We start from the raw sequence: 25,929 nt of genomic DNA on the forward strand, positions 1-25,929 counted from the left end.
CTATGAAGAACCAGTTACATATGTAGGAAGACAATGAAGAAAGAATAATGTCATGAAAACCAAGAGAGGAAGGGTTATTCAGGATTAGAAGGTGGTGGACTGTGTCAAATGTTTCAGAGAGGTCCAGAAAGATGAGGCTTGAGATATGACAGGCAGAGATAAAATTGATTTGGGAAATAAAGTCATTTGCAAAAAACAAAACGAAACATATAGAGGAAGGTGGTGTCAAACTATAAGAGTATTCCATCATAAAATAACAAGAAGCTGTGGAGAAAAGATGTTTGTAGAAATTTTTCATGAAATCTAATTAAGACCTGTTATTCCAAGAACATTTAGAGTTGCAACTGGAATGAGGACAATAAGCAGATGAAAAATGTAATCAATCAGTTGATATTTCTTTAATAAACCATGTTCTTCATCAGGGACAGTGGAGCTACCAAACTTGAAGTCTTACAGATCAGTCTCCAAGCTGATAAATAAGAAAGTAGTTTTAATTAACAAAGACAAGGGTGAAAGAGCAGGACCTACACAAATCAAATTCTCTCTCTCTCTCTCTCTCTCTCTCTCTCTCTCTCTCTCTCTCAATCTCTCTTTCTCAAACACACACACACACACACACACACACACACACACACACCCCACACACCACTGTGGAGGAAATAAAATTTTGAAAGTGTCAACTTATGAATTCTCAAATTATTCTGAAAAAGAAGATACAGAAACATTTGAAAAATCAAGGACACCATTGCTACAAAAATAAATCAGTAAATTAAAGATCATTGAAAGCAAATCACTGTCTACTCCAGCCTATGTGCTGACTATATAAAAGGTGAAGGGCACTATTGCAGAGTGCATAAGAGAGTTAGTGCCAGAGATGGGAAAACCTGCTTTTAAATGCTACTTCTGACACATGGTGGCTGTGACAAATCAGGGATTCCCCACATTAATGAAATCTGGAAATTCCAATCTCCTCTAAATAAAAAAAAATGCACTACATATCTATAATTCTTTATTATTGAAATTGCCATGCAGGAGATTTGTGATCAGAGGATATAGGCAAATTATGTGGGGAGTTTATGAAACAACAGGGGGAAAGTGCAAAATCCTTGTAATATTAAAGCCCTAGAGGAAGACCTTCAGTATGCTAGGTGGACTCCTTCACTCCTGCCCTCTTCTAGATGATTTCTCAGAAGTCATGGAAAAAAAATCACACACCATGAATGAGTAGACTTGGGTGAGCTGTGATATTATACCATTGAAGGAATCACACCCCCACAATATTAAGATCATAAATCTATTGAAGTTGTAAGATATATATTCCAGGGACTCTGGTTCCTGAGGGCAAGTTTCAAACCTATATGATTTTTAGAGTAATTATTTGTAGCAACATGAGACCTTAAGTACCAAAGTAAGGTTGAGTGATGTCCATGTTCTTCCAACTGTCTTTTTCATGTTGGCCAAGTTTTCTGACTAGAGCCTAGTCAAAAAACAAGCTGCCCCTTTCCTTTCCATATCTTCTGAGGAAATTTTAGAAAACCCTTCCTCCAGCAGAAGGGAAAATTAGTAGTTGGGTGCAACCCCAAAGAGTTAGAATGGTTGATATTCATTTAATGGAAAGCAGTTTCATAACTTTTTTTTTTGCCAAATATTATAAAGATTTTGTGACAACAGGATTTTGTTCAATAATATATCCTTGTGATTAGTCTCAATAAACAAAAACAAAAATCCATTCAAAAATTATGCCCACAGGGATTATGAAGAGAAAATAAAGGTAAGCCTGAGAAATTCAGGAAATTCCCTTATTTCCCTATGTACCTTTCATAATGTTTAAAGAAAGGATCTAAAGTACTGACAGTCAAGTATGTGTCCATTATAGTCTATATTTACATAGTTCTTTGTATATAGTATCTCATGTGATCCCTGTGATATTATTGCGGGAAAAAAAAGGCAGGATAGATATTATCATACCTAGTTTACAGATAATGGAAACTGAAACTCAAGAAAAGTTTAGTGATTTTCCCAGTTTCCCAAACTTGTACATGGTAAGAGCCATGAGTAAAATTAAGGCCCTTTGACTTCAAGACTTCAAGTTCAGAGCTATTTCTGTAGTGCCATACTGCCCCTGGTAATAAGTTCAGGCAGGCATAAACTAACATTGACTTCCCAGTACATATTAACCTCTAGGAAACACACTAAATTTTTTGGGGGCAGAAGTTAGTGTCCCATTATCCCTCACCCAGTTAATTGTAGCTTCATTTTTAATGTATTTCTAGCAGATCAAGCTAGAGGAAAATAGAAATCATCCGATTTAAGTGAAAATTTTGCAATTTATGACTAGAGTTGGTTGATTTTATGCAACTTAATGAGAACCAAATCCCTTCAGCTGTTTTATTCTTCCCTGCTGCAATAGCCTGTACCTTATATTTTGGGAGGACTTTCATCTATGGTCTGAACCAGTTTAGAATGATCAAGGAAAATGTTTATTACTCGTGGCCTTTTAGCTGGAAGAAACAATCATACTCACTCTATGATAAGTTATCAGTTGTCATTAAAATTCTTTAAACTAAATAAAGAAATTATAATAATTTAAAATTATTTAAACCATCTAGTTGAAAATACATCATTATGGATCCAAACAAAACAGAGAGACACAATTTAAGTGCCATATTTAGTTGAAACTATTGAGTTAAGTGTTGTTAACTTGGCAACTTCCTAATGGTGAAAAGCACCATCCATTTGGCAATTGTGAGTTGATTTTAATTGAGTCATAGTTTGAGATCATTTCTCTAGCGGGTACAATTATTTTTAATTTCAGTTTGCCATAACCATCTATTTTTATGTGTATCATATCATATCATCTCATAACATTCTGATTGGGTCCAACCATTCTAAAGTTGGCAATTTACCTCTAACAAGGTCTGTTTTAAAATAGTTTTCTTTTCATTATGTTCAATTTTTTATTTAGCATACTACACACATTACCTAGCATAACAAAATACAGAATTTCTACTTCATTGGGCATATAGGTTTATATGCCACACTGCTTCTATATGTGTTTGTACGTATGTGCCTACACACACACACATACACATGTAGGTATTTATGCAGGCTATACCTATAATTTAAAACATCTGGTATAAATATTAGATTTCTTATATGTGTCACTAAAGGGCAGAACTAGGACAAAGGGACAAAGGTAATACGGGGTCACCCGCATGAACACACATAAAAGCACACTCAGAGTAGCCAGGTGACATTCATCAAAAGCAACTAGGTCCTCCATTATAATCTCCTTACATATCTTGGCTATCAAATCCATGTTAATTACTTTTTTTGGATTCCATTTCTAGTGCAAAAATCATTCTCCTTGGCAGAGAAATCAAGCAAATTAAGAACTGAGAATCTTTACCTTCTCTTTGTTGACAGTTACTATTTTCACATCCTCTGCAAACAAAGGTTAATCATGCTTATCTCCTTGATACTCTTTTCTCTCTAGTATTTCATTACTTTCTCATGCTCCTCTTACTTATCTGATTGCTAGTTCTCAGGCTCCTTTGCCTGATCTTCATTTAGTTTTAATGAAGTCAGTGGTTGTTCTTAAATGTGTAACCAAGAACTCAACATAGTATTCCAAGTGTAATCTGACCAGGATGAAATATAGCAAAGTTTATATTTCTTATGTTCTAGAAACTCCTGTTTTATTAATATGGCAGAGGATACCATTAGATTCTTTGGCTCTCGAGTCACATTGGTATATTGAACTTAGAGAGAGCTTATAAAATGTCTTTCAAATGAACTATTATGTAGCCACATATCTCCTATCTTATATCTTTGAATTCCAAATATAGGACTTCATATCTCTCTTTCTCTCTCTCTCTCTCTCTCTCTCTCTCTCTCTCTCTCTCTCTCTCTCTCTCTCTTTCTATCTATCTGTCTGTCTTTCTATGTCTATCTCTAATATCATCTTATCATTGATAATTGATTCTACAATGTTGAGATCTGGTTTTGATCCTTAATCTATTGTATATTTTATTTATTCTTCTAATAAAACCATAGCCTCATTTAGATTTGGAGGTAGAACTTCCCATAATAATCTAGTTAACTTCCTTCATATTGCAAATGCAGACACTGAGATCCAGAGGGGTAGCAGTCTTTTTGGCAATCCTTTATTTTGCATTTGAACAATATGACCAGCCCATAAGAGTTGGACTCTCTGAAGCAGAATTTGAATGCTTGGCAGTTTATTTCAAGAAAGAACCTCAGTATCTGCTATCTTATCCTGCCAGGTGATCATCAGAATCTTCCTAGGACAATTTAAATGGAAGCAATTCAATTTCCTGGCTTGGTGCTGGTATACTGCCCATCGTTTCACAGGCTCTGTAGACCTTCAGTATGGTAGTGAGTCTTAATTCCTCTTCTCTCCCATGCTTTCCTTTAGAGCCTCTCAAACACTAAGCTAGCTCTAGCAATGCATGTGTCAACCTCATTTTCAATGTGTACATCCCTGGAAAGTACACTACCAAGGTAAGTGAACTTATATACAGCATTCAAAACTTCTCCATTTGGGGGCAGCTAGGTGGCACGATGGATAGGCACCAGCCCTGGATTTAGGCAGACCTGAGTTCAAATCCGGCCTCAGACACATAACACTTACTAGCTGTGTGACCTGGGCGAGTCACTGAACCCCATTGCCTAGCTCCCCTCTCCCCACAAAAAAAGAAAGAAAAGAAAACTTCTCTATTTGCTGTAACCAATGGTTCCATGTATGGATGGTATGGTGCTGGCTGATGGAGCACTTGTATTTTCTTGGTGTTAATTGTTAGGCCAAAATTAGTACAAACAGCAGAGAGTTGATCCCTACTTTGTTGTATCTCAGCTTCAGAGTCTGCACTGAGTGCACAATTATCTGCAAACAGAAAATCATGTAGCCTTTTCAAGTTGAAGAATTCACCATCACTGTGGTAGCTGACAGCAGGATGGTTTTTCCATCTCTAAGAAGGCAGCATTTATTTCCATTAAAAGTAAAATACAAGCAAAGCTTAGAGAGATACAAGATTCTTGGCTTAGTAAGAAGGCAGATGGAATTCAGTTTTATGTTGATAGTAACAATCCAAACTGCTTTTATGATGCCCTGAAAGCTATTTGTGGGCCAAAAACCTACTGTGCATCTCAGCTACTCAGTGCTAATGGAGCTGCATTGATTAATGATAAGGATATGATCCTAGAGAGATGGGCTGAACACTTCCATAATGTTCTCAACAGACCATCATCAATCAATGCTGAGGTCATTGACCATTTACCTGAGGTTGAAGTCAACTCCTCCCTAGCTGAACTTACAGTTGAAGAAGAGATTTTGAATGCCGTTAGGCTCCTTTCATGTGGCAAAGCACCTGATGCTGATTCTATGCCAGTTGAGATTTGCAAGGTAGAGGGTCCATTGGTCATACAAAAGCTGACTGAAATTGTCCAGGTTATATAGAAAAAGGAGGCTCTCATCCAGGAGTTCAAGGATGCCTACATTGTCCATTTCTATAAAGGTAAAGGAAATAGATTGTCCTGTTATAATCACAGAGGGGTCTCTCTCGTCATTGCTGGCAAGATTCTTGCCAGAGTCCTCTTTAATAGGCTAATCCTTTGCCTGGAAGATGGTCATTTACCTGATAGCTAGTGTGGCTTCAGAAAAGGTTGATAAGATGTTTGCCGCCCTACAGCTCCAGGAGAAATTATAGAAGCAGAACAGAGGTATGTACACAATATTTGAAGATCTGACCAAGGCCTTTGATACTGTCAGTCATGAGGGTTAATGGAAAATTATGTCAAAATTTGGTTTCCCGGAGAAGTTCATCAGCATTATACATCAATACAGCATGCTTGCCCCATTCTGTATAATGTACAATGCTCTAGTGCTTTCCCAGTCACCAATGGAGTGAATTTCTCCGTACTCTTTTCAAGAGTACTTAGTTCTTTTTGGAATACTATAATAAAATGAAAAGCATATCATTTTTCATTATCTATTGCAAAGGTTTAGTTAAATAAGGATACTCACATGACGGTGTTCATGGTAGCTTTTCAGCATCTGGCTTATGTGTAGTTCCTGGATCTCTTCATTCCATGGGAATATGTATGGCCTGGACCCCAAAAGACTAGCTTAAATGAAGACATAGCTTGTCAAGTCTGAAAAGCTATTTTTGGGCTTCCTGAGGGGGTCTTTTATTAATTTTCATTCTTTATCCCTGATCCATATCTAACCACCTTAATGAAATTGTAGTTGTTATCAGTTCTGGCTCTATATTTTCATGGTATAGCCTATACCAGTGAACTTCCTGTTCAGTTTTGTTAGGTAAATTATGCTATAAAAACAGATGGATTGTATATTGGCAACAACCAGTGAATAGCTCCTAGATTACCTCTATACTTGCTCCTATCACATAAGGCATGAGGATACTATGGAAAACTAGAGCAATTACATGTATGCCTTAGAAAGAATATTATTCAGAACAAAAAAAATAGGAGGGAGACACAATAAATAAATACTTCTTGGAAAAGGGCACCAAAAATTAATTTTACTCATTAGGAAGTTTATATAGTGGGGAAGGGAGAGGGGAATTTTGACTGTTACTGAGTAATGTCAAACAAACAAACAAATAAAGAGAGGGAGATAAATAAGTTTAAAACAAATAAACCAGGACAATTCAATTAAGCATTCAAAGATTTGAAATATAGTCCATTAAAGGGAGCGAAGGGCATAAAGAGCCTTAGGGCTCTTATCTGATACTAAAGTTCAAATAAATACCTAGAAACATTAATACCAAATTAATCCAAGCAAAACTAATCACAAGGACAAAATGCTGCCATTTAAGATAGGATCTAGACCTGTGATTTCATTATTATGTGGAAATGCCAGGAGAAGATTCTGCCTGCCTCCCCCCATTTAAATCTGCTTCTCTACAACTTCTTGTCTTAGAGATTTTGCCTAAACCACTTTTAAGTTAGATGACTAGTCTTAGGTCATGTTGTTGGTGTGTGTCAGAAGTGAGGCTTGAATCTAGGTATTGTTGGCTTTATATCACAATGCTGAGATGACTCTGAATAAGTGCAAAGGGCTATCATTGTGCTGTAAAAAAATGGAAAATATGAGAAATTCGAAGAATTATGGCAATGACTATTTGTAAGTACAATACTTGGCCCACAGTAAGCACATAATAAATTATTATTCAGTCATTCATTTATAAGGGAGATATCACAATCTGGAGAGAACAGTCAAAAAAATAGAAGATGAGAAAAAGGAGCAGAGGAAGGAAAAACTCAGAGGAAGGGAAGCATGCCATAAGTTGGAAAGGCTGTAGATAGTACGGTTCTGTTTGAACATAATACATGTGAGGGAGTTTAGTGTGCTTGAAGATTGGAATAAAGGTGACAGGGGAAAGATAGATTTACATGGTTAGACCTCTCTTTTGGAAGATAATTGTGGAAATTCTTTAGAGGTTTGATTGAAATGGGGCAGGGGAGACACTTGAGGCTGGGTCCAACCAGGAGGCTATTGCAGTAGTTCAGGCATGATGTGATGAGGAACTGTAGAGCAGTGGTGAGAAGGGCAAATATTATAGAGCTGCTCTGAATTTAGAAATGACAAAACTTGGCACTAAATTGATTATGTGGTATGAGTACAAGTGAGAATACTCATTTTAGAGACGGGAAAAGTGTCGACAAGAGAGAAGTGGTAATAAGTAATTACTTTAAGGTCCTTTACCTAAGGAGCAGTTAATGATAAAAAAGCAGAGAAGGATCTTTTTGTGTAAAGGAAAAACATATTAATTTTTGATTGATGCAGGACATTGCTGTTATGGATGAACATTTTAATACCTAATGCAAATAAAAGAGAACTTTGTTTCAATGTATTTTGTCAAAAATATGTGTATATATGGGTTTTGGAAAGTTTGGAAGAGAAAATTATCCGCAGTATAGAAGTCAATACTTGGAACTTGTTTGCAACAGTATGGAGTGATGCCTGTCTCTTGTAGAAACAGTTTTATGTTATTAAATGTTACGTTATTAAGAAAATACAGGAAAGTGAGGCTTAGTGAACAGTTCCAAGGGCATCAAAGAGACACTCTACAATGTTTAAAATTTCAGAGAGTTGCAAAGCATGACAGTATGTCAGTGAATATACATATATATTTTACAACTAAAAGGGTTAAAAAAAAGAAATGAGAAATCATGTAAGTGTTTAGAGACTGAGATATGATTTTTAAAAGGACTGTCAAATTGATTGGAAAAATTTGGAGTTGTGCCTTTTTAAGTAAAAGGTGAGTCATTGAGATCCAGAATCTTATTTGAGTCAATGAGCAAAAAAGCAAGAGGGATTGGTCATGAGAGCAACAGTACAGAATAAAAAGAACCTGAGAGGAATTGAAGGAGAAAGAGATTTAGAGAGGATAGATCTGAAAACCTTTATTGGATCTCTTGAGTTAGAAGCAGTGAGCTGGAAGGAGACTTCAGCTGAATGATTCCGGATTGATCAGCAAGAACTGATCTCATCTGCGAAGAGTTCCAATGATAAAGCATTGTCTTTCAGTGCTACTTGAAGTTGAAGAGAGATGAAAGTTTCCATAACAGCTTTTTGATCTCTGCTGACACCTCTGACTTTAGAAGAAAACTTAAAGGTGTTTTTACAACTTCCATGGTGTCTCGTTGAGGTAACTTAAAGAATGAGCCTTAACCTGTGTTGCTATGTGCTAAATTTCTTTTTTTCTTTTTCAAATTTCATTCAATTATTTGATTTCAGTTTTCTTTTTTCTTTTTTTATAAATTTATTTATTTTCAGTTTTCAATATTTACTTCACAAAGACTTGGAGTTCCAAATTTTCACCCCATCTCACCCCTCCTCCCACCCCAAGATGGCATGCATTCTGAATATCCCTTCCCCTAGTCTGGCCTCTCTTCTATCTCTTCCCCCCTTCTCTTATCCCCTTCCCCTTCTATTTTCCTGTAGGGCAGGACAGACTTCTGTACCCCATTTCCTGTATTTCTTATTTCACAGTAACACATGAAAACATTTTTTAAACATATGTTTTTAAAACTTTAGGTTTCAAATCTTCTCCCTTCCTCCCTCCCCACCCATCCTCATTGAAAAGGCAAGCAACTCAACATAGGTTATACATGTGCAGTTATGCAAAACACTTCCATAGTAGACATGTTGTGAAAAACTAACTCTATTTCCCTTAATCCTATCCTGCCCTCCCATTTATTCTATTCTTTCTTTTGACCCTGTCCCTCCTCAGAAGTATTTGCTTCTGATTACCCCTTTCCCAATCTGCCCTCCTCTCTATCATCCCCTGCTCTCTTGTCCCCTTCTCCCCTATTTTCCATAGGGTAAGACAGATTTCCTTACCCAATTGAATGTGTATGTTATTCCTCCTTAAGCCAAATCCTATGAGAATAAGATTCACTCATTCCCTCTCACCTTCCCCCATTTCCCCTCCACTGTAAGAGCATTTTCTTTTCTGTTTTTTTTGTGAGATAATTTACCCCATTCTACCTCTCCCTTTCTTCTCCAAATATAATCCTCTCTCATCCCTTAATTTTATTCTCCAGATATGACCCCTTAATCTTCAACTCACCCTGTGCCCTCTATCTATCTATCTATCTATCTATCTATCTATCTATCTATCTATCTATCTATCTATCTATCATCTATACATACATATAATTTTTCCTCCAACTACCCTAATACTGACAAAGGTCTCATGAGTTATAAATATCATCTTTCCATGCAGGAATGTAAACAGTTCAACCTTAATAAGTCTCTTATGATTTCTCTTTCCTGTTTACCTCTTCATGTTCCACTTGAGTCTTCTATTTGAAAGTCAAATTTTCTATTCAGCTCTGGTCTTTTCATCAAGAATGCTTGAAAGTCCTCTATTTCACTGAATGACCATTTTTTCCCCTGAAGGATTATACTCAGTTTTGCTGGGTAGGTGATTCTTGGTTGTAATCCTATCTCCTTTGCCCTCCAGAATATTATATTCCATGCCCTGCGGTCCTTTAATGTAGAAGCTGCTAAATCTTGTGTTATCCTGATTGTGTTTCCACAGTACTTGAATTGTTTCTTTCTGGCAGCTTGTAATATTTTCTCCTTGACCTGGGAACTCTGGAATTTGGCTACAATATTCCTAGGAGTTTTCCTTTGGGGATCTCTTTCAGGAAGATCAGTGGATTCTTTCAATTTCTATTTTGCCCTCTGGTTCTAAATATCAGGGCAGTTTTCCTTGATAATTTCTTGAAAGATGATGTCTAGGCTTTTTTTGATCATGGCTTTCAGATAGTCCAATAATTTTTAAATTCTCTCTCCTGGATCTATTTTCCAGGTCAGTTTTTTTCCAATGAGATATTTCACATTTCTTCTATTTTTCATTCTTTTGGATTTTTTTACAGTGTCTTGATTTCTCATAAAGTCACTATCTTCCAATTGCTCTATTCTAATTTTTAAGGAAGTATTTTCTTCAGTAAGCTTTTGGACTTCCTTTTCCATTTGGCCATTTTTGCTTTTTAGGGCATTCTTCTCCTCATTGGCTTTTTGGACCTCTTTTGCCATTTGGGTTAGGCTATTTTTTAAGGTGTTATTTTATTCAATATTTTTTGGGTCTCCTTTAGCAAGCTGTTGACTCGTTTTCGTGATTTTCTTGCATCACTCTCATTTCTCTTCCCAGTTTTTCCTCTACTCCCTTACTTACTTCTCAAAATCCCTTTTGAGCTCTTCCAAGGCCTGGGACTGATTCATATTTTTCTTGGAAGTTTTGGATGTAGGAGCTTTGACTTTGTTGTCTTCTTCTGGTTGTATATTTTGATCTTCTTTGTCACCAAAGTAAGATAATATAGTCTGACTCTTTGTGTGCTGCGTGCTCATGATCCCAGCCAATTACTTGAGTTTTAAACTCTTTGTTAAGGTAAGAGTCTGCTTCCGATGTGGAGAGTGTACTGTCCCAAGCTTCAGGGGTTTGTACAGCTGTTTTCAGGGATACTTGTAGGGACCCACAAATTTTTAGTTCTTGCAAGGTGGGATGATAAGGGGCAAGGTGTTTCCTCCTTTCCTGGCCTGTACTGTGGTCTATTAGTGGCCACAAGCACTCCTTTGTGGCCTAGAACTGTGAGGAAGGTTTCCTGTACACAGCCACTACAAGCTCCACCATGCCAGCGCTCCTCCTCACCCCAGAAGCCCCATCCAGAACTGTGACCCAGATCCAACCACGGGCAAAGAAAGAGATTCCTGCCTCAGCACCAGTAGAGAGATCCCTGCAATCCCCCTCTGATTAGCCACTCCATTCCCCCTCAGTCTGGGAGCTGGAAGCTTGGGAAGCAGCTGCCCACCCCAGGGCCATGCTCTTGGGAAATTGGGCTGAGACCCCGCCTTCCTCTCTCAGCACTGCAGAAACAGACTTTTCCCAGTGACCTTCTAAGTTGTCTTTGGCATCCGTGGATTGAGGGGTCTGAAAACTGCCACAGCTGCCTGGAATTCAGTCCTCTGAGGCCTGCTTCAGGTTTGCTGCAGCCTGCGTGCCCACACCACACTGTGCTCAGCTCCCAGCCCAGCGAGATATACCTTTCTGATCAATCATCCAGGTTGTCTTGGGCTGCAAATTTGTTTCACTCTTTTTTGTGGGTTAAACTGCCTTAGAATTTGTTTAGAGCCATTTTTATAGATATTCGGAGGGGTTTGGGGGACAGCTCAAGCAAGTGGCTGCTTTCATTCTGCCATCTTGGCTTCCTCTGATTTTAGTTTTCAACATTTGATTCTATAAGATTTTGAGTTTTAATTTTTCCCCAACCCTGCACTCCCCCTTCCCCAAGACGGCATGCAATGTGATATAGGCTATACACGTACAATCATATTAAACATATTTCCACATTAATTAGAACCAAGGTGAAAAACCAGGAGAAAGAAGAGAGAGAGAGAGAGAGAGAGAGAGAGAGAGAGAGAGAGAGAGAGAGAGAGAGAATAGTATGCTTCAATCTGCATTCAGACTCCATAGTTCTTTCCCTGGATGTGGGTGGCATTTTCCATCATGAGTCTTTTGGAATTGCCCTAGATCATTGTGACGCTGAGAAAAGATAAGTCTAATAAAGTTGGTCATCACACAATGTTGCTATTACTGTGTACCATGTCTCCTTGTATTGTTCACTTCACTCACCATCAGTTCGTGTAAGTCTTTCCAGGTTTTTCTGAAATTGGATTGCTCATCATTTCTTATAGCACAATAGTATTCCATTACATTCATATAACATACTTGTTCAGCCATTCCCCAATTGACAGACATCCCTCAATTTCCAATTCTTGGACACCACAAAAAGAACTGCAATAAATATTTTTGTACATATGCATCCTTTCCCTGATTTTATGATCTCTTTGGGATACAGACCAAGAAATGGCATTTCTGGGTCAAAGGGTATGCACAGTTCTATAGCCCTTTGGGCAGAGTTCCAAATTGCTCTCCAGAATGGTTGGATCAGTTCACAGTACCACCAAAAATGTATTAGTGTTCCAATTTTCCCACATCTTCTCCAACATTTGCCATTTTCCTGTTTTGTTACGTTAGCCAATCTGATAGATGTGGTGTGGTACCTCAGAGTTGTTTAATTTGCATTTTCCCAATCTATAAGAATTTAGACCATTTTTTTATATGACTATAGATAGATTTAATTTCTTCATCTGAAAACTGCCAGTTTATACCCTTTGACCATTTATCAATTAGGGAATGACTTGTATTCTTATAAAATTGACTCAGTTCTCTATATATTTTAGAAATTAGACCTTTATTAGAGGCGCTGCCTGTAAAAATTGTTTCCTAATTTTCTGCTTCCCTTCCAATCTTGGTTGCCTTGGTTTGTTTGTGCAAAAACTTTTTTTTTTAATTTAATGTAATAATTTTGCATTTCATAATGTTTTCCATTGCTTGTTTGGTCATACATTCTTCCATTCTCTATAGATCTGACAGGTGAACTATTTCTTTCTCCCCCAATTTGCTTACACTTTCACCTTTTATGTCTAAATCATGTACCCATTTTGACTTTAACTTGAGGTACGGTGTAAGATGTTAATCTATACCTAATTTCTGCCATACTATTTTCCAGTTTTCTCAGCAGTTTTTGTTAAATAATGAATTCTTATCTCAGAAACTGGAGTATTTGGATTTATCAAACAGTAGATTACTGTGATCATTGACTACTATGTTTGGTGTACCTAACATATTCCACTGATCCACCATTCTTTTTCTTAGCCAGGACCAAGTAGTTCTGATGATTACTGCTTTGTAATCCTGTTTTAGATCTGGTAGAGCTAGGCCACCTTCTCTTATATGTCTTTTCATTATTTCCCTAATTTTCTGAACCTTTTGTTCTTTGATGAATATTTTTTTCTAGTTCTATAAAATAATTCTTTGGTAGTTTGATTGGTATGGCACTGAATAAGTACAGTAATTTAGATGGAATTATCATTTTTATTATATTATCTCAGCCCACCCATCAGCAACTGATTTTTACAGTTATTTAGATCTGACCTCATTTGTGTGAAAAGTATTTTGTAATTGTGTTCAGAGAGTTCCTGGGTTTGTCTTGGCAGGTAGACTCCCAAATATTTTTCATTGTCTACAGTTACTTTAAATGGAATTTCTCTTTCTATCTCTTGCTGTTGGGCTTTGTTAGTAATGTATAGAAATGCCAAAGATTTATGCGGGTTTATTTTATGTCTACAACTTTGATAAAGTTGTTAATTATTTCAAGTAGTTTTTTAGTTGATTATCTAGAATTCTCTAAATATACCATAATTTCATCTGCAAAGAGTGATAGCTTTCTTCCTTCTTTGACTATTCTAATTTCTTCAATTTCTTTCTTCTCTTCTTCCTAAAGTTAACATTTATAGTACAATATTGAATAACAGTGGTGATAATTGGCATCCTTCTTTAACCCCTGATCTTATTGGACATGCTTCTAGCTTATCCGCATTACATATAATTATTAGACAGATGTTACTTATCATTTTAAGGAAACTCCATTTATTCCTGTGCTCTCTAGTGTTTTTAATAGGAATGGGTGGTTTCAAAACCATTTATGCATTTGTTGAGATAATCATATGATTTCTGTTAATTTTATTACTGATATGGTCAATTATACTGATAATTTTCCTAGTATTAAACCAGCCCTGTGTTCCTGGTATAAATCCCACCTGGTCATAGTGTATTATCCTGTGAGCTCCATTTGCAATGGACAGTGCAGCATCTAGATGAGTGAAGAATTGCCTGGCCTGGTCTGTATATTCTAACAATATCTTGCATGATGAGCTTTTCAGTTCTCTAACTTATAGAGAGCTTTTCACCTGAAGAGCTAACATTTTTTAAAATGGTCCTTTAAGGGTGATGGTTAATTGAAAGAATTTATAAAATCTGTGTTTGGGTAGAGAAGAGAAGAAGTTCCTGGAGTGCAGCCAAGATGGTAGAGTAGAAGAAGCACTACAAGCAAGCTTACCCAACATTTTCCTCCAATTTTAAAATTCTGGAGAGTGAAGAGCTGGTTGAATAAAAATACTTTATTTTCCAGAGAAGCAACCTGAGAAGCTCTGCAGTGATGTGACTTAAAGGAAGAATTTGCCATTACAATAATGTGACACTTTCTGAAGGCCCTGTTAAGGATCACTATTAGTTGAAGGAATTTGTTATTGCTTCATCAGTTTGAAAGCAAAAGAAGAGATGCTTTGTCCAGAAGGAATCCACTTGTAGCTGAAGGACAACAGTTAGTATAGAAACAACTTTGGTGATGCAGATTGTTCTTAAAAAGATCAAGGACATGAAGTTCTACAGTTCATACTTGTGAGTTTCCTTGAATACATGAAATTTCTGCACTAATATGCCTCTCAATTAAATTACTCTATTTTTTTAAAAAAGTTCCATTTTTCTAATTATGTGCGAAAAATTAACATTCATTTTTTAAAAATTTTGAATTCGGAGGGGTGGAGCCAAGATGGCAGCGTGAAAGCAGTGACTTGCTTGAGCTCTCCCCCAAACCACTCCAAATACCCATAAAAAATGGCTCTAAACAAATTCTAAGGCAGCAGATCCCACAAAAAGACAGAGTAAAACAAATTTCCAGCCCAAGACAGCCTGGATGGTTGATCGGAACGGCATGTCATGCTGGGCAGGGAGAGAAGTACAGTTCGGTGTGGGCAGGCAGGCCACAGTGAACCTAGAGCAGGCTTCAGAGTACTGAATCATGGGCAGTTGTGGTGGCTTCCACACTCCTCAATCCAGGAATGCCAAAGACAGCTTAGAAGGTTAGTGGGAAAAGTGTGCTTTTGCAGTGAGAGAAGAGCTAGGTCAGAGCCAGTTTCACAGTGCAGAGCTCAACTGCTGGGGCAGTGGCTGTGTCCTGAGCTTCTGGCCCACAGACTGAGGAGGAATCAAGTAGCTGATCAGAAGGAGACTGCAGGGATCTCTTTGCTGGTGCTGAGGCAGGAATCTCTTGCTTTGGCCATGCTTGGCTCTGGGTCACAGTTCTGGGTGGCGGTCCTGGGGTAAGGAGGAGCACTGGTGCTTTGGTGGAGAGGAAACCCTCCTCACAGTTCCAAGAGAGAAAAGACTGCTTGTGGTGGGCCACTCAAACACCAGAGCTCAGGCCAGGAAAAGAGTAAACACCTCAACCCTTATCATACCACCCTGGAAGAACTGAAAATTTACAGGTCCCTAGAAGTATCCCTGAAAACAGCTATACAACCCCCCGAAGCTTGGGACAGTACATTCTCCACATTGGAAGCAGACTCTTACCTTAACAAAGAGATTAAAACTCAAGTAGTTGCTGGGATCATGAGCAAAGCTTGCAAAAAGAGTCAGACTATATTATCTTACTTTGGTGACAAAGAAGATCAAAACATACAACCAGAAGAAGACAACAAAGTCAAAGCCCTCACATCCAAAGCCTCCAAGAAGAATACAAATCAGTGCCAGGCCTTGGAAAAGCTCAAAAAGGGATTTTGAAAAGCAAGAAAGAGAAGTAGAGGAAAAACTGGGAAGAAAAATGAGAGTGATGCAAGAAAATCACGAAAACAAGTCAACAGCTTGCTAAAGGAGACCCCAAAAAATACTGAAGAAAATAACACCTTAAAAAATTGGCTAACCCAAATGGCAAAAGAAGTCCAAAAAGCCAATGAGGAGAAGAATGCCCTAAAAAGCAAAATTGGCCAAATGGAAAAGGAAGTTCAAAAGCTTACTGAAGAAAATACTTCCTTAAAAATTAGAATAGCACAATTGGAAGATAGTGACTTTATGAAAAATCATGACATAGTAGAACAAATCCAAAAGAATGAAAAAATAGAAGAGAATGTGAAATATGTCATTGGAAAAATAACTGACCTGGAAAATAGATCCAGGAGAGAGAATTTAAAAATTATTGGACTATCTGAAAGCCATGATCAAAAAAAGATCCTAGACATCATCTTTCAAGAAATTATCAAGGAAAACTGCCCTGATGTTTTAGAACCAGAAGGCAAAATAGAAATTGAAAGAATCCACTGATCTGTGTTCCTGAAAGAGATCCCCAAAGGAAAACTTCTAGGAATATTGTAACCAAATTCCAGAGTTCCCAGGTGAAGGAGAAAATATTGCAAGCAGCCAGAAAGAAACAATTCAAGTACTGTGGAAACACAATCAGGATAACACAAGATTTAGTAGCATCTACATTAAGGGACAGGAGGGCATGGAATATAATATTCTAGAGGGCAAAGTAGATAGGATTACAACCAAGATCCACCTACCCAGCAAAACTGAGTATAATTGTTCAGGGAAAAAAATGGGCATTCAGTGAAATAGAGGCCTTTCAAGCATTCTTGATGAAAAGACCAGAGCTGAATAGAAAATTTGATTTTCAAGTAGAAGACTCAAGTGGAACTTGAAGAGGTAAACAGGAAAGAGAAATCATAAGAAACTTATTAAGGCTGAGCTGTTTACATTCCTGCATGGAAAGATGATATTTATAACTCATGAGACCTTTGTCAGTATTAGGGTAGTGGGAGGGGAAAAATTATATGTATGTATAGATGGATAGATAGATGAGACAGACAGACAGATAGATAGATAGATAGATAGATAGATAGATAGATAGATAGATAGATAGATAGATAGATAGAGGGCACAGGGTGAGTTGAAGATGAAGGGGTGAAATCTAGAAAAAAATTAAGGGGTGAGAGAGGATTATACTAGAAGGAGAAAGGGAGAGGTAGAATGGGGTACATTATCTTGCACAAAACAGACAAGAAAAGGTTCTTACAATGGAGGGGAAAGAGGGGAAGGTGAGAGGAAATGAGGGAATCTTATTCTCATAGGATTTGGCTTAAGGAGAGAATAACATTACACTCAATTGGGTATGGAAATCTGTCTTACCCTACAGGAAAAAAGGGGAGGAAGGGGACAAGAGATCAGGGGGAAGATAGAGAGAAGGGCAGATTGGGAAAGGGGCAATCAGAAGGAAGTACTTCTGAGGGGGAACAGGGTCAAAAGAAATAATAGAATAAATAGGGGGGCAGGATAGGATTAAGGGAAATAGTTTTTTACAATATGTCTACTATGGAAGTGTTTTGCATAACTGCACATGTATGGCCTTATTGACTTGCTTGCCTTTTCAATGATGGTGGGTGGGGTGGGAGGAAGGGAGAAAATTTGGAACCCAAAGTTTTTAAAACACATGTTTAAAACAGATGTTTCCACATGCAACTGGGAAATAATACAGGAAATGAGGTACAGAAATCTATCCTGCCCTACAGGAAAATAGAAGGGGAAGGGGTAAGAGAAGTGGGTGGGGAGAGATAGAAGGGAGGGCAGACTAGGGGAAGGGGTATTCAGAATGCATGCCATCTTGGGGTGGCGGGAGGGGAAAGATGGGGTGAAAATATGGAATTTAAAATCTTGTGTAAGTAAATATTGAAAACTAAAAATAAATTAATATTAAAAAAAGAAAGACAAAAATAAAAATAAAAATTTTGAATTCAAAATTCTGTCCCTCCTTTCTTCCCTTCTCCCTGATTGAGAATGCAAGCAATTTGACATAGGTTGCTGTATATGTATGGTCCCTCAAAACATATTTCCATATTAGTCATGTTGTGAAAGGAAAAAAAAAACAGCAAGGAAAAGAAAACTTAAGAAAAGCAAATTTTAAAAAAGGATGCTTTGATCTGCATGTAGATTGTCATTTCTTTCTCTGGAGGTGGATAGTATTTTTATTTTCTTAGGTCATTATATTGCTGTGAATAAATGTCATTCACAATTGATCATGGCACACTATTGAGGTTGCTATGTAAAATATTTTCCTGGTTCTGCTCACTTCACTTTGCATGAGTCATGTATGTCTTTCCAGGTTTTTCTTAAAGCATCCTCCTCCTCATTTCTTATACTACAATAGTATTCCATCACAATCATATATCACAACTTGTTCAGCCATTCCCCAATTGATGGGCATCCCCTCAATTTCCAATTCTTTGACATCACAAAAAGAGCTGCTATCAATATTTTTGTACATATAGGCCCTTTTCCTTTTATTTTTGTTTTGGCCAGAATATGGAATTTTGGATTGGGGATTGATAGGAATGATGAGTAGATCTATGAAATGATTGATATTTTTCTTCAGGAAGTAATAATAGTATCGATTTTGTATCTGTGCCCAAAGCAGTGGGTGGAAAGGTATGGGTGAAGAGTCATACATAGCAGCAGAAATGAAATGACTGAATGGAATGTGTAGCATGGAATAGATGGGTCATAATGAGCTAGGTGACTTTACAATAACTCAAACCAGTGAAGATACTATAGCTCTAGGAGAGGAGTTCAACACCTCAGTCATTTTTCCATGTTTCCTGGCCCCCTAACTAGTGACTAGACTCCTGAAATTATCTTGCATTTACTTATCTTTTTTCCATTATGGAACTGTTTCTCATTTCTGTTTTTGTATCTCTGGCACCCAGCATAGTACCTTGCAATACACATTTTTTGTTGTTGTTGAGTTGTTTCAGTTGCATCTGATTCTTCATGACCCTATTCTTGGCAAAGATACTGGAGTGGTTTGCCATTACCTTCTCTGGATAATTTTACAGATGAGGAACTGAAGCAAACAGGGTTAAGTGACTTGCCCAAAGTCATATAACTAGTAAGAGTCTGAGACCAGTTTCAACTTAGGAAGATGAGTCTTCCTGACTGCAAGCCTAGCACTCTACCCACTGAGCCACACATAGTGAGTGCTTATATATCTATTGCTTTAAACTGATTGGAGACAAACTATTAGAAAAATCTGCCTACTGGAAGCGTATCTGGTTATGTAACTCATTTACACTATAATTAGATTAACCTGCATGCTACACAGTGGACATACATGTATAAATAACTATGTATTTTAAATTTAGGTATGTTTCTTGTACCCTGGGATGCCCATATGAAGGACACATTGCACCTGAAAAAGTGGCCGAAGTAAGAATACATCTGTTGTCCTTAGAACATCATAAAGTTATCTATATGTTTTGAATGAGCTAGTAATTTTCTTTGTCCTGTTTATCTGTGTGAAGTTCTATAAAAAGGATAATATCCCTATGAATTCATTCTTTTTTGCTCATTGTAAAACATGCAAGCACAAAAAGTTTGGAATGTTAGAATTGCTGTTGGTTAATTAACTCTGTTGTTTCAATGGTGGTGGGAGGGAAGGAAGGAGAATCGCCTAATTCATTTTTTGGCCCCAAAGAGATTATATTGATTAAATAAATTTCCAATTTCAACCACATGTGGCAACAGACATAAAGTTTTATTATATTTATACACATATTTTCTTTTTAATGGTACTGTTTTTTGTGTCTATAATAGAATATATCTGAAGTGCTTTTGAAAAATTAAACTTGAATTGTCCCATTTCTAAGGTTTTTGTTTCAACTGTGTTTAACTAAAAACTGAATTCAAAGGGACCTGCATTTTGGTGAGTTGTTATGAAAGCTCAACTGTGCTAAGAACAGTGGTGGATAACAAATTTAGAAATGAGAATTGAGGCATGGCAAACGTGCACTATAATCCATTGGAAGCTGTTCCTCTGTTAACTAATTAAAATCCTGTGACATTTCTTTGCAGTCTTCAAAAGAAGAAAGTATATATCCTGGTTCTCAAAAACATAAGGTTGTATATGTGAATAGTTTTCAAGTTTATTTTTTTAAAAGACAACATAGATATTATAGTTTAATTTTTATCATTTCCTATCAGCACATTTAGTATATGTTAGTTTGTTTCCTACTGTTCATTTTTCTGGACTTAGTCCAAGTCATTTTTCATATCATTACTATTCTTGAGTTAAACTAGAAAGTACTTTTAATGACATTAAAATTCAAAGAAAATAGCTGTAGATTAACAATAAAACATTCCAATATGGATTAACAGGATTTTAGTTCTTGGGTGGCTAAGGAATTTGCTTGGCTTTTGGCCTAATCATTTTTAGTTTATCCCAAGAGCAATAATGAACTCTGTCAGATCTCATTATGTTATTACATCACAGAAAGATTTTGGTTGGGGCTCTTTTGGTTGTTCTTAATATTCTTCCCTTCAAATGAAAAAAAAATCTCACCAGGATGTAATGCTCTTTTGTTTTTCTTTTTTCCATGTCTGTCTCCTTAGAGCTTTAGAGCACTTCCTCACTGAATGGAGTCTCAGGAGATCTTAGTCAGCTGACAGTAAAATCATCTGAGTAGAATTCAATAAAGTTAAACTACAGTATGAAAAATCCATATATTTAGAGGGAAATAGAAGTGATGTCTTCATGCATTATTGAGCTTAGTAAAACTTTTACCAGAATCTCTGTTATGCTTTACTTAACTCTTAAAGATCATGAAGTGATCCCAAATTCTTAATAGCATCTATTTTATTTTAAAAAGGTACATGGGGAAAAAATCCTGGCAACTCCAATCATTTAACACTGGATGAAATGAGTTTAGTATGTCAAAAGAGTCTATGTAATGTAATCTATAGAATGCTGCTCTTGGAGTAAGAGACCAGGGTATAAATTCCTGAGTTTATGCTTAATAGTTGTAACCATAGACATATTACTTAAATCTTACAGGATGTCAGTTTCCTCATCTCTAAAATGGGAACAATAATCCTTCTAATGTTTTCCTCAAAGGGTTGCTGTGAGGTTCAAATAATCTCATTGTATGTGAAGTACTATAGAAATGTCAATGATTATTATTTAACAAGAAGAGTTTTTTATTTACCTAAGCCATACAATTATTAACTTCTTTGAAAGAATGAACACTGTACAACACAGAACTGAAGTGTATCTTTAGTTATATGTACATAGCAGGTACCAAACTCCTTAGGCAACTTCCGTTGTTAACTAATTTCAATTAAAGAAATTATAACATTCCTTCAGAAGCATGCAACCCAGGCTATCCTTTAAACACATTGGCAGAATTCCTCTGAAATTCTTGAACAGCTTTCAAAGACAGATACTTCCAAGAAAACCTGTAGACCTTAAAGTGACTTGCATTTCAAGCTTCCCTACCCCCCTCCACAGCTGAGGAAATTGAGGCCTAGTAGGTAAAATGACTTGCTTCAGGTCATTTAGTTGATTAGTATCAGAATCAAGAAAAGAGCACAGGTCTGCAAACATGTATTCTTAGCTTTTCTGACTATACAATTTTGCCAGTGAATTAGACAAGACTAAGGATTTTAACTTACAATTTTTTATACAGATTGAACTATATAGGGTTATGTTCATGTTTCTCTCTTTTGTGGGGGTGTGGAGAGATAGAAGCATGCTAAGGCTGATCAGTTTTGAAACTTATAGTCTTAGGTGTCTGGGGGTATTGAAAGGTATAAGTTGCCCGGGGTCATGTAGCCAGTATGTGTCAAAAATAAGACCTGAACCCAGGCCTACCCCACTCACATGCATGTTCCCAATCTGATGAGTCACTACTTCATAAATTCACTTAATGAAATATAAGCTAATAAAGGCAATCAGTTAAATTATAGCATTTTATTATAAAGATAATCATTGCTGTTTAAATCAAGATTTAGAGTATCTCATCAGGCAGAAAATTAGGGCAGAAAATAGTGAAAAAAATATGATTTAATTATTTCCATTCTCACAAATGAAATGGAGGAATTTCATACAAGAGATATCTGTTGCTGCAAGTTATCTTGAAGAGTCAGTGCTTTTTTTTTTCCACTACAAAGAATTTTTACCTCTAAATGATCTCTTCTGCAGGACTATGAGGCTTATGTGCCTGTTTATTTTTCATGTCTGTTCAATTTCAGCATTTTAATAGATCTTATCCTTTCTCAACAGGTGTCTAAGCAGTTGTATAGCATGGGCTGCTATGAGATCTCTCTGGGGGACACAATTGGAGTGGGAACTCCTGGAAGTATGAAAAGAATGTTGGAAAGTGTTATGAAAGAAATCCCACTAAGTGCTCTTGCTGTTCACTGTCATGACACATATGGGCAAGCTTTAGCAAATATTCTTACAGCTTTGCAGGTAAATCTAATCCTTCCTTCCTTTCTGCCTCCCTCCCTCTCTCTTTCTCCTTTCCTTCCTTCCTTCGTCCCTCTGTTCCTGCCTTCCTTCCTTCCTTCCTTCCTTCCTTCCTTCCTTCCTTCCTTATTTCTTTTCTCCCTTCCTCCCTGTCTCCTTCTCATCTTCCTTCCCACTTCCTTCCTTTTCCCTTTATCTCTCTCTTCTCTCCTTCCTCCTCTTTTTTCTTTCCATGTTGAATTTTGCTTTTAAAGTAAAAATGAAGTTTTAGAAGGTATGTTGTATATATGTGATTACCATGAAGGAAAGGATTGACAAAAAAGTATTATGATCATTTTAATGTTTTTCTGTCATGACTAGAAGTAAATCGTGTCAATTTGGGCAATTAATAAATAGATTATAGGTGTATAAGCTGTCACAGCAATGTAGAGTAACACTGATTAATGGGCATGCTGCCAAATGAAAACTCCAAGTTATTTGTATTCTGATAGAGCTTACATTGCCTGGAAAATGACAAAGAACAAAAACAAAAAAAATCCTGCTTTCAAAAGCTACATTTGAAGACTTCAAACAAGTTTAACAGATTGTTAGGAATCATTTGAAAGACTGTATATTTCATAGTATACATCAATGGAAGTGTAAGAACCTAAGCTTTGTGATTAAGCAAATACAGTTCAGTTTAAGTTTATTTATAATAATGGAATACCCAAACTTACTTTAATTACTAGGGGACAATGGGAAATATTTTCTGAATCTATTCAAGTTTAGACATGCAAGTCTGAATTTTTCTCTTAACTACTATCAAGGGAGGAAATGAGGTATAAACAAGGAGCAAAGGAGCAAAGGATGTTATTAAGGTAGGGCCTGACTCAAGCTATCAGTGTATGAGTTTAGGTTGTTTATAGAAAGAAATTATTTTCTGGGATGAACTTTCAAAAGTTAGCAAAAGGAGGCTTACTTAGCCATAAGATAGAAAGGATATTTCATGAGGATGTTATAGCACTTAGCTCATGTGGATGTGGCCCTATTTACCTCCCTGTGGAAACATATTTGGCCAGCAGGGCAAAATGTGGTGACTCTCCTGCCATTAAGAACATTATTGAATTTGAAGGACTCCAACTCCCTATGGGTGAGCATTTTTATTTCCTTAGGTGACCGTGTCAGCATGTCCAGAGTCTATGAAGTAGCTTAGTCAGTCAACAGAGACACAGTCCCAGGCCATTCAAGTCACACTGACAGTTTTGTCTTCATTGAAAGGTAAATGGCATAACTCATGTTGGGGAAGAGGGAGAGAGCACTGGTAGATATTGCTTTAATCATAGATGGGTAAAGAAAGAAAAAGGTAAGAGATTTTTATCAAATCCTAGGAATAAGGATGCATTTCCCTCAAAACCATTGAACTGTCCTCCTTCAATCTGGATATGTTTTATCCCAAACTCATTAAATCCAAAAATGAACTTGTCCTTCACCCCAATCCTACCTTTCTCTTTTTCTATTGAGAGCCACTGTTCTTCCAGTCATAGTTTTATACTTTCACAATAATTTTCAGTTTCTCACTTTCCCTTGCATCATATATCTGATAACTTGCTAAGTTTTAATGATTCAGTCTTTATAACATCACTGTCATCAATACCCTTTTCTCTCTTATCTTGGCCACCACCCTAATCCATACCTTCATAACCTCTCACTTGGGCTATTGCAATAACCTCTTAATTGGTCTTTATGCCTTAAGACTCCCCAACCCCTTTCCAATACATCCTCCACACAAATACCAAGCTCAGGTCTGAACACATCATTCTTCTATTAAATAAAATCCAGGCACTCCCCATTGCCTTTAAAATCAAGTATAAATCCTTTGTTTGAAATTTATAGCCTTTAGAACCTGGCTCCAATCTGATTTTCTGGACTTGTTATTCATAATTGTCCTTCATGCAGTCTACAGACCAGTCAAAACAACCTTGCTCAGCATACACTAGATTGCATCTCTCATCTCTGGTGTTTCTGCACTTGCATTTTCATATTTTCACACTTTTTGCATTGAAGTCTTACATACCAAATCTGTATTGATCTAATTTGGGGGAAGGTCCTTATCAAATTTTTTTTAGAATTTTTATAACCTCTTCATCTTCTGCAACTGATTTTGGCATATAGGCTGTAATTATTTTCCTTGTGGTCTTTGTGAGGAAAAAAAACAACAAAATTATGAATACTAAAATGTGAGATGACCAAATATTTCATAAAACAATGTTTTTGTACCCTTTGGGCATGTAATAAAACCAACTCTGCCACTTCCTTTGTTTGATTCTCTATAGAGTAATTGTGAGCCATTTATTTTCCTTTATAGCAAGAATTCCACGATTTATGTGGTTTAGCAATATGTCCAAGCATTGTCATTGAACATGTATCTCACATTTAGAGACGCAAGAGTAAAATAAAAGTTTATAGATAGTATAAAACAGAAGTTCTTGACGTGGTTAACATGAGGTCTGTGAATTTTTAAAAATGATAACTGTATTTTAACATGATTGGTCTCCTTTGTATTCCAATATATTTTATTTTATGCACTTAAAAACATTCTGAGAAGGGATGTGAAGACGTCACCAGAATAGCAAATGGACCCATGTTACAAAAAAGTTTAAAACCCCTAATCTAAGAACTGTGATTCTCAACACTCTTAATCCACACATAACCTCCAGTCTCCTGACTCTTCAGTTCTTTCCATAAGCCATCTTTCCTGCACTAGCCATTCTCTCCTCTTCTCCCTATCTTGACTCCTTGGCGAACCAATTCAACTCTACACTGTCCCTAAATGAATACCTTGCCTTTTTACCGTATCACTTGTTTGTGTCCAGGCAAGCCTCAGCCTTGGGTCATTCTCGCTATGTGCTGGCTTCACTCCTACACATACTATTGATTGAAGGTGGAAAAAGTCATGCAACCAATCTGAGGAGGTCCACTATAAAATTATGTTATGTAACCTCAACTGGGCCTTCACTGTTGCTAGGCCCTCCTACTATACTACCTTTATCAACTCACTATTCCACTCTCTACAGTAACTCTTCAAAACCTTTTCTTTCTTCCTTAAAACTCCCATGACTCCCTCACCCATATTCTCAGATTAAAACTTGGCCTCTTACTTTTCACAAAAAATTGAGGTGATTCACCATGAACTCTGTCTTCTTATCTCTTCCTCATCTCCTGTCATTCATGTGCCTTCTGTGACTTTTTTTTTCCTTCACCCCTGTCTCACAAGATGAGGCAGTTTTACTCCTTACCAAGGCTAACCTCTCTACCTGTTCAAGTGATTCCATTTTTTGCCATCTCCTTCATCAGATTGTTCCCTCTATCATCCACACTTTTTCACTTGTTTTCAATCTTTCCCTCTTTACTGGATCATTTAGT

General features: G+C 36.9%; 1 protein-coding gene across 1 annotated transcript in view; it reads left to right on the top strand.

Moving 5' to 3' along the window:
* HMGCLL1 (3-hydroxy-3-methylglutaryl-CoA lyase like 1) overlaps window positions 1-25,929 on the top strand; it is a 251,607-nt gene that overhangs the window by 139,406 nt on the left and 86,272 nt on the right. The window contains 2 exon segments of the mRNA XM_021000506.2: window positions 19,427-19,490; window positions 22,342-22,530. Coding sequence (XP_020856165.2) covers window positions 19,427-19,490; window positions 22,342-22,530 — 253 coding nt within the window.

The sequence above is a fragment of the Phascolarctos cinereus genome, unplaced genomic scaffold, assembly GCF_003287225.1.
Source record: "Phascolarctos cinereus isolate Bilbo 61053 unplaced genomic scaffold, phaCin_HiC Scaffold_5;HRSCAF=322, whole genome shotgun sequence".
NCBI lineage: Eukaryota > Metazoa > Chordata > Mammalia > Diprotodontia > Phascolarctidae > Phascolarctos > Phascolarctos cinereus.